The following is an 11,043-nucleotide window of genomic DNA, read 5'->3' as shown; positions in this document are numbered from 1 at the left end:
AAAATTTGCCTGTTCCTGCTTAAGGCCTGAACACGTATGAAAATTGTACATCCCAAATAATATGTCGTTTGTTCGCTTCATTTGTACGTGTACAGGTGAGTAGTATATATACATATATATATATATATATGTGTGGGTGTATATATACCGATGTTCACATGTACGTATATACAACACGTTCGTGTAACAGTTTACCCATCTCGTGTGGGCTGTACTTGGATATATGTACTACATGTACTGGAAGTCGCTCATTCATGTTTCCCCTTTTTGCTATTAACTTTATTCGTCTTTTTAAGAATTTTAGTATGCTTTGTGTGCAACTTGGTAAAATTCTGCTTTTGAACATATACCCTTTTGATGCTATTTCCAAACTCATCCACTTTAACTTTTTTAATTTTATTCTTTTTAGGGATATCTGCCTTTTTAATAGCTTCCTGAAATAAATGGTAGTCAGGTATTTTGTAGTTTTCTAATGTGAATTCAAAGCGCGGTCCAATTTCTTCTAATTCTGGTATGTCCTTGTCCGTTTGGCTCAAAACCCCCTTTCTTAGTAGGTACTGTCGAAATGATATAACGTATTTGTTCTTCCCGTCTACATCCCTGTAACTACGATTACTTTTGCCACCAACGTTGTTGATGCCCACGTTGTCCGTGTGAGCACCTTTGATACCTACACTGCTACTTAAATTATCACTACCCAACTTATTAGCGTTTTCTCCCGAATCTCCTCTACTTGTATTACTAGTACCATTAACGCAGTTGTTATCAATGCTGACAATCCTCTCATAGGCAGTCAAAACTATCAAGCGCTGTATACTATTCCGAGTGAAAGAATCCACATTTCTGTGTTTAAAAAAATCAAATAAAATATTTTTCAAGTATTTGGTAACATCAGTTTGGTCGAAGTATGATCCTTGTATTAGGACAATGGGTTTCGTATCAGATATAATTTCTTTTGATAAAGGAAATATGTGAAATGGAATAAAAGAGACTAGAGAAAAAACATAGTAATCCAAAATATTTTTATTATATAATCTTCCTAAAATAAATCTAGATGGATTTTTTTTAGTTGAAAATATACAAAAAAAAAAAGAACAGCTATTATAAATACATATATCCACTAAACTGTCAATCTTATCCAATAAATTCGATAAATTCTGATGCAATTTCGGCATATAACATGTTAAAGGTTTACGTAATATATATATATCTTGCATAAAATTTTTTAACAATTCTGTTCTTTTGTTGCTACTTATGAATAAGCAATTCTTCGAGCCTTCATGAAATTCTCCTTCTCGTTTTTTTAAAATGACTTTTCCTTTTCTCGTTTTTGCTTTCTCTCCTCTTATCCTATCAATGATATCTTCTTTGCTTTCGTCGTACATTTTCGTGGGACAAAAAAAAAAAAAAAAAAAAAAATCCAACAAACGGGTTAACAGGTTAACAGGGTAACACGTTAACAAGTTAACACGCTAACAAGTTAACAGACGAGTTATCAAACGAAGGGCCACTCCTGACTGCAACTCTCCCTAAATATCCCCGTGTTTACAATTCTGTTCTTCACATAACAAGCGCTAGAGCAAAATGTTCTAAGTACTAATTTACCTACAGTGTTGCATGTGAACATACATATTATCACTTCCGATTAGTACAATATGATTCGGGATGATATATGCTGGGCTTATATACGCTGTTTTAATTATGAAGTTAACAAGGAGAAAAACTCGAATGGGGCATTGTAAATATGCCTACCTGTTCTCAATTTTATGAATATATGCATATATACATGCATATATACATGCATATATACATGTATATATACATATATATATATATATATATATATATATATATATATGTATAAAGTATAATTTGTATGTATAATTGTACGTAAAGAAAAGAATATACGTGAATAATATTGCATTGCATAATGACAATCTGGTAACAGCGAATTCTTGATACGTTAAAAACGCATGTATATTTATAATGCCATATTTTAAAAAATATACGCACTTCAGATATTTTATTTTTTTTAAATTATATACATAATAATAGACTACAAATATATACTAGGAAACTTAAAATGGTGCCACAGAAAGATTTAAAAAAAAAAAAAAAAAAGATAAAATGAAACGAAATGAAACGAAATGAAACGAAATGAAACGAAATGAAGCGAAATAAAACAAAACAAAATAACGCAGAATAAAAGAGAATAAAATGAAATAACCTACTTAAAAATCGAAAAAGGGAAAAAAGGAAAAAAAAAAAAATTCAACTGAGGTTTGTTTTGCCAGTATCATGCATAAAAATAAAAGATGAGAACAAAAAGTAGTGAACTGAAGGGAACAGACCAATGCATACGTTACAGTTTACTCTACCCGTTTTGCCGTTTTGCCGTTTTGCCGTTTTGCCGTTTTATCGTTTTATCGTTTTATCGTTTTATTGCTTTTTGTTTTTTATTTTTTATTTTTTTTTCCCTTCTACATTTTACAAGCGCTTAATATCATGCATATAAAAACATAACTAAGCGTAAAATAATTTACACGTTCATACGTTCATCTCGTATAAACATGCATGTTACGTTAGCACTCTTATAAGCGCTCCTTTACGTTTTATACCTTTCCTAATCCTATTTCTAAGGCATTACATTTTTTTTTTTTTTATATTATTTTGTTTTATTTTCTAGTTTTTTTTTTTTTTTTTTTTTTCATTATGTCGGTAAGTATTATAAACGGCACTCACCAGAGTACTGACTGCGCGATGGAGAAAAAAAAAAAAAAAAAAAAAGTAGTAACATCAACAGCATCAACAGCAACAAAAGCAACAATAACATCAACAGCATCAACAGCAACAAAAGCAACAATAACATCAACAGCAACAGCAACAGCAACAGCAACAACATCAACAGCTATGAAGGATTTAGAAGGAGTTATAGGAAGTAGGGAGGGAAAAAACAAAATTACAAAGGGGGGGGGTATTAACGAAATGAAAAGAAAAATTACTAATGGGATGAGGAACGAAAAAGGAAGCGAAAAGGAAAGGGAAACGTTAAAGGCGAACAACCAAGCAAAAAAGGTAAAAGTGAGAAAGACCATTTCGGTCGATACAAATTATATCAGTAAGCTTATCAAAAAAATAAAAACATCTAGTTCGTTGAGCAGTGGCATAAATTCGTCGAAAGTACTGGGAGGGGAAGAAAAAAAAAAAAAAAAAAATTTTAAAATAAAAATGAAAAACAGGGAAAGGGGAAAAACTTCAAATGGGGAAAGTGGCCTAAAAAGGGGCAATGAAAAAAATGGAAGAGATGTATTTGCAGACGAAGGGGATACATATAACAAAAAGGACGAGCATTCGGGTGAGCATTCGGGTGAGCATTCGGGTGAGCATTCGGGTGAGCATTCGGGTGAGCATTCGGGTGAGCATGCCGATGAGCATACCGATGAGCATGCCGATGAGCATACCGATAAGCATACCGATGAGCATGCCGATAAGCATGCCGATAAGCATGCCGATAAGCACACTGGTAAGCACACAAATGAAAATTTCACAGATGAGCGAAACTTGATCAGCGAAAATAAAGCTCGTATGGAAAAAAAATTAAATGAAATAAAACTTCAAATAAACGATAGTAACAACAGCGAGTGGCTGGAAAAATTAGACATCACAAGCCCAGAATATTATTATTTGAAAAATGTAAACTTATTTGGAAAATGTCAACAGAGAGAAAATGAATTGTTAAAATTTGCTCATACAAATATGTTAGAGGCTTTAAAAAAACTACAAAGTTTAAATATTGTATTCAATAGACCATACGATTTCTTAGCTGATATGGTAAAAAGTGATGTGCATATGGAAAAGGTAAGACAAAAAATAATAAAAGAACATGAAATAACAGAAATACGAGAAAAAAATAAATTAAAAAGACTGAACAAAAAATTTAAAAAAAAATCTGGCTCACTTAAAGTACGTGACCAACAGGAAGCTTTAGAGAAAAAAAAAAATTTACAAAAAATAGATCAACTAAAAAAAGACGACAATTTGGACAGCCTGAATGTTCAGAACTTTTTCTTGAAGTACGCAAAGGCTACTGATGATAAGTTAGTGGACGGAAAAAATGGCAGGAAAAACATTAATGATAAAAGAAACGTAAAAACTACGAAAAATATGAAAAATATGAAAAATATGAAAAATACGAAAAATATGAAAAATATGAAAAATATGAAAAATATGAAAAATACGAAAAATATGAAAAATATGAAAAATACGAAATTTACAAAATTTATGAAAGACACAAAAGACAGCAAAGATTTGTACAAACGTAAAGACAGAATTGGGGTACAGACCAAAAAGAAAAAAAAGGGAATTAAAAAAAACACAAAAAACAAAAGGAGGAAAAAGTTTAAGAGACACTAATGAGAATGGGGGAATCCAAGAGCCCGGTTGACTGAAATGTGGTACTTATACATTTACAGGCAGTTGAGAAGATGAAAAAAAAAAAATATATATATATATATGTATGTCTGTATGTGTGTATGTCTGTATGTGTGTATGTCTGTATGTGTGTATGTCTGTATGTGTGTATGTCTGTATGTGTGTATGTCTGTATGTGTGTATGTCTGTATGTGTGTATGTCTGTATGTGTGTATGTCTGTATGTGTGTATGTCTGTATGTGTGTACGTTTGTATGTCTGTATGTTTGTATGTATGCTTCTTGTATGTTTGTATATGAATATTTCCCTCCTGCTGATAGATCGAAAGGAAAATAAACTGACATAAGTCTTACCGTGTTTGCATTAAATAACGTGCAGTAAATTTTTTCGAAATGGAGATACAGATTGTATGAAGCAGGATCGGGAAGCACATTAAAAAGGACAAGTTTCCACGTGTATATGGCATACGTGTGTGTGTATGAATGTGTGTACATATATATGTATATGCATATGCTTATATGTATATGTTCATGTGTTTACGTCTGTTTGATAAAATTGACACAAGAGTGGCAGCCTACGAAATAAAATTTCGTTCAAACGTATACGTCAATATTGCAATATAAACGATTACGTGACTTTGTTAAAATATTACTCGTAATTTACTTCATTTGTAAAAATGAAATTCTATTTTGACAAAAATATACGACATGTACATGTACATGTAAATACTTATATATATCACCTTTTCCTTTGGCATATTTTATTTTTTTTAATTTTCCCATTTGCTTATTTTCATAAATTTTTATCAACATTATTTAATATGTATTAGGGTCAAACCCACATGACATTTTTTTGTATAAAGTAAAATAAATCGAACTTTTTTAGTCTCATTTTTACTTAATACTTTTTATTTTTAATAAATTTTCCAAACACAAATTTATTTTGCGATCTTCCTTAATTGCTACCTTCAAAAGGGTATCTTTTCATACTTATGATAAAGTATAATATGGGGCCGAACTATATGCACACACATATAATATAAGTACACATTTGTAGTACATCCCAATTTTGAAGATAATACTTTTTCGTTTTTTTTCAAGCTACCCATTATTATATTGCTTTGTTATGTACGCAAAATACGCTATAAATAAAAAAAAAAAAAATTTTTTTTTTTTTTTTTGAATGAGTCTAAAATATACATACAATAACGCAATTTAAATATTTGCATTTTTCGATTTTCAATAAAAAATGACATATTGAGGAGGCAAGGAAAAGAAGGAACAAAAAAAAAAAAAAAAAAAGAAAGGCATGGCAATAGAAGAAATGAAATGAAAAGGAAAGGAAAGCAACGAAAAGGGAGATCAAGTTAAGCTAAGAATGCATAGCAATTAAAAGTGAGAGGGAAGAAAAACATAAAGAACGCTGGAAAAGGGAAAGAACGAAAGACATGAAAAAATAGTAAGATGCATTTTGCAGTTATTAAGAACAGCTAAATGTACGTTTACCGATGGTAATGGTGTAATAATAATTAATTTATTATATCGTTATACATATATACACGAATTTTGCAGAGTTGGAGTAATACATATGTAGGTTAAATTAGACCGTAAATGAGCCTTCACGTACTTAAACCTTCAAAGATTATTTTTATCCTAATTATGAACTGTTAAGGTATAATTATGTTGGGGTCATATCCTTAAAATAAAAAAAAAAAAAAAGAAGAAATAAAAAAATTAAAAATAATAAAATGATTCGTATGATAAAATTGTGCCATTTTTTAAGTTATAAAAAGTTGCTTAAAATAAAATTAACGTTGTCACATGAGTGTAAGTATCTACATCTAACTATACATATTCATATATATACAACGTATGCTTATATATTACGTGTGCGTATATATTAGATATGCATATATATATATATATATATATATTGCTTATGCATATACTAGCACATGTACATATATGGTAATCACACCATTTGCATTTGACAATTAGCAATGAGCGATTAGCGATTATTCATTTTTTTTTTTTTTTTTTTTTTATTATGAAAAAGTAACTATGCGATTGCAACAAACATTGCTCATTTCAGGTGAAAATTTAGAAAAAAAAAAAAAAAAAATCAAAAAAGAAAGTCAGCAAGATAATTAACAAACGAAAAGAAGAAGAACTGACGGAAGCGAAGAAGCTTGAACATAGGTCATTAAGTAGTGGGCGTATGTGAGAAGTAGGGGAGGGCAAAAGATGGAGGATGGTAGGGAAAGTGTAAGAATACGAATGAGCTTCAATGACTTCATTTTAATACTTTCCGTGTGCTACTCTATATGTGACATATTTGTACAATGGAAAAATTTTTCCAAATGTTATAAGCCTATACAACTATGGCTAGTTGTGTCCTTTATATCTATAGTACTGTACAGGTTATCTCATTTTTTAGCTCAATATTTGAGTAATGATAGTGAAGATTTTATTATTTATAGAAGAAATAGCCCTCCATATTTTATAAATTTTTTAGTTCTTTGTGTGCTGTTCCCCTTTTTTTTTATTTGGAATATTGTAGGTACTATATGGATATACCAAATAATAAAATACACACCCAACTGTTTGCCAAAAAATAATCATCCTTGGTTTATTGTGTTATGGATAGTACTTTGTTATATATGGATTTTGTTATATATATTTTTTATTATATTATCGTTGTATTTAGAATATCAGTCAAGAATCTATGAACAGGCAATAATTAATAATATGCAATCAAATGATATATTTTCCAGGTGGAGTTCCAATATAGATTTAATAAGAGATTATGGCATATTTATATACAGAAAAGGATTAAGATTAAAGCAAATTGAAAATTTACCATATTATTATATAAAAAATATAGCAGACGAATTGAAATGCTCCATCTGTTTAAATGATTTTCAAATTGATGAATGTGTCAGAACATTATTGCTATGTAATCACACTTTTCATAAATCTTGTATCGATTTATGGCTAATCAGAAGTGCAACCTGTCCGAATTGCAAATCGCCTATTGCATCACAGGGCATTTTTATGAACATATAAGGAGGAAAAGGAAAAAAAAAAAAAAAAAAAAAAAAAATCACGCAGACAATAGTTCTTTTGGCTGTTTATGTACATAATGTAAATATAAAATTGGATGCATTCGCCCAAGCGTGAAATTTATTATAGCATACATTCGCATGCACGTACATCTTTTTACTTTTTTGCATTTTCAATGAAATAAATGTGGATATGAATTCAAAAATGTTCGCATGTACATACATGCAAACGTACTATGTACATACATGCAGACGTACTATGTACATGCATACAAACGTACTATGTACATGCATACAAACGTAATATGTACATACAAACATGCGCACACGTTGTAATTATTACCTCTAATTTGACTTTCCTCTTTATTTTGTCGCTTTTTTTTTTTTTTTTTTTCTTTTTTAAATATAAGCACTGTTATTACTTATGAATAAGTAAATTAAGTATAAACGCGTTTGTCATATAAATTTTTCTCTATTTTATTTTTTTTTTTTTTTGTTATATTTAAATTAAAAGATGTTTTAATTTTTGCACAACTACGTAAATGCAATGACGCACTTTATGTACACACCCATACGGGAGGTGGCATCTATACACGCACATTGACTTGCGGGTTAGCTAGCCATACTGTTACACCCACACATACGTATACATATATGTATATATATGTACATATGTACATGTTTTTTTTTTTTTTTTTTAAATTATATCAGCTTGTCCCCATTTTGGCTGGAAAAAAAAAAATAATATATAATTCTTACTGCGCGATATAACATGAAAAAAAAAAAATAATTTGTTGCCCTGGGATTATAATGTATTCACTGAAATGTTATTGTAATTATTATGATAATTATCATAATTACTATCATCATAGTTGTTTTAATCAAGGCTTGCTAAGATTTTTCAGTATCATAAAGTCTGACAAGTCCTTTGCTGATGCAATTCTATCTGATATGGACGTTCCTGTTACCCATCCCGAATCGACAAACAAGTTCTTATATTGCGGTTTATACAATTCATCCAAAAAACTTTTCAGATCTTTTTCATAATTATTCGAATAAAAAGGTATTGCATCATACCACTTTTTTACTTTTAAAATAGTTGGATGTGCATTGTTATATATTTTAAATATTTGTCTTAAATCTTTTAAAATTATTTGTGTTAATTCCTCTTTTTCCAAGTAAATATCTTTAGCATTGTTCTGACCACCAATATATAATGTTAATAATGCTATATTATCATCACTACACCTTTCTTTGAACATGTTATTGATATAAAAGCAACCTAACACGTGAGTTTTTTTATCAGAGGATAAAAAGCCAAAAAAGTTTTTCGGTATATTTAAATCTTTCTTATTAAAATATAAAGTTACACAAATAATATTTGAGTACGAAATGTTGAACAAATTTTTCCGAATATTACATGGTAAAATAGTTCTCAATATATGGGAGCATATTTTAGAATTAACTGTCAAAATAACATTCTTTGCATATATCACTTGAGTTTCGCTTTGCTTTCTTACACTACACATCCATAATTTCTCATTCATCCTGTTAATTAGATCAACTTCTTGATTTGTAAACACGTATTTTTTATTTATATAACTACTTAATGCATTAATCAATTCGTAGAGTCCACTCTTTAGGGATATAAGTTTTCCAACAACCCTTTTCTTGGCTTCGTTCGCCCCTTCCGCGTCTTTCACCCTTTCCACTTCGTTTTCCCCTTTCGATTCCTTCCCCTCCTTCCACCCCTCCTTTTTCCCAGTTTGGTTACCAAACAGAGGAAAATATTTACACGACAGGTATTTTACGAAAACGTAAATTTTTTTAATAGTTTTAAAATATCGCTCAATATAGGATGAAGGAACATCTTTGTAGTTGTTCGTCTTGTTTATCAGTAAGTATTTATTATAATTCGAGTATTTATATCCCTTTAATATATTATTTTTTACGTAATGAATTAGTGTCGTTTTGCTATTAATCATGTTAAGTAAACTGTATATGGGGGAAAACATATCACCCTCTTTCTTTCCTTGTGTAGTAGTACAACAACTACTACTATTATCACCACGAGGAGAACTACAACTCTCACTAGTTCCCCTGTTACGCCAAATGCGCAACGTGCTACTACTGTTCTTAAGAAGCTTCAAATTTCTTAAGAAAAACGACATAGCAGAAATGTTACCCTTACCAGCACATGATCCATAAATCAAAGGTAAAAGTAAAAAATTATAATGCTGTAAGTCAAAGTTTTCTTTCATATAATTTTCTACAGATATATCATAGTCATATAGATTCACATTCTTATACTTTCTAAAAAGTAATTTAAAAATAAATTTTATTTTATTCGAAAATTTGATTAAGGGAAAAATAAAATATCCAATGATATTAAAATGTAACGGATATAAATTATTATTATAATAAATATAACGAATAAGTTTTTTGTCTAATATTCTAATATCACTAAGTAATTTCAACTGCTTAAGTAAATTATAACTCTCTTCACTTAATTTAAATAAATTTGGTCCTAACTCATACAAAAATTCCGTATTATCTTTACTATATTTATGTGTCTTTATGTACCCCCCTAATTTCTCTTCTTTTTCAATTATCAAAATTTTAAGCTTTCCATTTTTAACTTTTAAAAAATAGTACAAACAACAGCTGAAGAGTCCTCCTCCTACGATAACAACATCGTACACCTCGTCCTTAGACAACCCATTCGTTTCGCTTTCGTTCGTTTCGTGCATTTCGTTCGATGAAGACAAGAGCAGGGGAGAGGGGGGTACAATTAACTTTGTAAAGAACGTTCAGCAGCGTGTAACAGTGGATACCTAATCTCTTGTAGCTCTCTAGGGAGAAACACATATATATATATATATATATATATATATATATACAGTATAGCTCCTTTTCACTAAAACGAAGGAAGTCTAATCAGTTTCCATCCGAGGAGATATTCACATCAAATATACTCCTACCTATGTACTCAAACGCTCATGATGCATAACTTACATGCATGTATATAAGTGTTATGTTATGCACGCTTGAAAATACATGCACGTATATATACTGACATATACGCGCGCAACTGCTGGAAAACTATGCAGGAAACAAATGTTGTAACATTTTATTCTGTATGATCAAAGGAACGAAGTACATTCGAATTACATGGTCATGCAAGGAAAGAGAAATGCGGTTAAACAAATATTTTTTTTCTTAAAAAAAAAAAAAAAAAAAGGCGTAAAAACGAACAAAACTGTTTTTATACACACAAACGTATGTAGTGGGACGATGGGCTTATTCGATTGGAGAAAACGAAAGAATGGCGAATGGCTATAGGCTAATACTGAATGACAAATGGCAAATAACGAATGAAGAACGAATAAAAAGAGAAAAATTTTACTTTTCCACAAACATTGCAAACGCTCAAAATGTGTTAAACACAAAAAAAAAAAATAAAATAAATAAAAATTCAAAATTGCCGTTAAAGGCGTATTTTATATTCAGCTGAACATCTTTTTCCCTTCTTGTCCCCTCTTGCATCCATTT

General features: G+C 30.0%; 4 protein-coding genes across 4 annotated transcripts; 2 read left to right on the top strand and 2 right to left on the bottom strand.

Moving 5' to 3' along the window:
* Window positions 1-248: 248 nt before the first annotated feature.
* Window positions 249-1,385, bottom strand: PmUG01_10039600 (nucleolar preribosomal assembly protein, putative; the record flags this gene model as incomplete). Its single annotated transcript, XM_029005597.1, has 1 exon — window positions 249-1,385. The coding sequence occupies one exon, from the start codon at window positions 1,383-1,385 to the stop codon at window positions 249-251; it is 1,137 nt and encodes a 378-aa protein (XP_028862170.1).
* Window positions 1,386-2,712: 1,327 nt separating this feature from the next.
* EBP2 (rRNA-processing protein EBP2, putative) lies at window positions 2,713-4,413 on the top strand (the record flags this gene model as incomplete). Its single annotated transcript, XM_029005596.1, has 1 exon — window positions 2,713-4,413. One exon carries the CDS (start codon window positions 2,713-2,715, stop codon window positions 4,411-4,413), a length of 1,701 nt encoding a protein of 566 aa, XP_028862169.1.
* Window positions 4,414-6,673: 2,260 nt separating this feature from the next.
* On the top strand, window positions 6,674-7,495 carry PmUG01_10039400 (zinc finger, C3HC4 type, putative; the record flags this gene model as incomplete). The annotated part of the gene is made up of 1 exon (XM_029005595.1): window positions 6,674-7,495. One exon carries the CDS (start codon window positions 6,674-6,676, stop codon window positions 7,493-7,495), a length of 822 nt encoding a protein of 273 aa, XP_028862168.1.
* Window positions 7,496-8,372: 877 nt separating this feature from the next.
* On the bottom strand, window positions 8,373-10,241 carry PPO (protoporphyrinogen oxidase, putative; the record flags this gene model as incomplete). Its single annotated transcript, XM_029005594.1, has 1 exon — window positions 8,373-10,241. One exon carries the CDS (start codon window positions 10,239-10,241, stop codon window positions 8,373-8,375), a length of 1,869 nt encoding a protein of 622 aa, XP_028862167.1.
* Window positions 10,242-11,043: the final 802 nt, after the last annotated feature.

Source organism: Plasmodium malariae (genome assembly GCF_900090045.1).
Source record: "Plasmodium malariae genome assembly, chromosome: 10".
Taxonomy (NCBI): domain Eukaryota; phylum Apicomplexa; class Aconoidasida; order Haemosporida; family Plasmodiidae; genus Plasmodium; species Plasmodium malariae.
The sequence above is the reverse complement of the archived record's forward strand: the minus strand, read 5'-3'. Positions and strand labels throughout refer to the sequence as shown.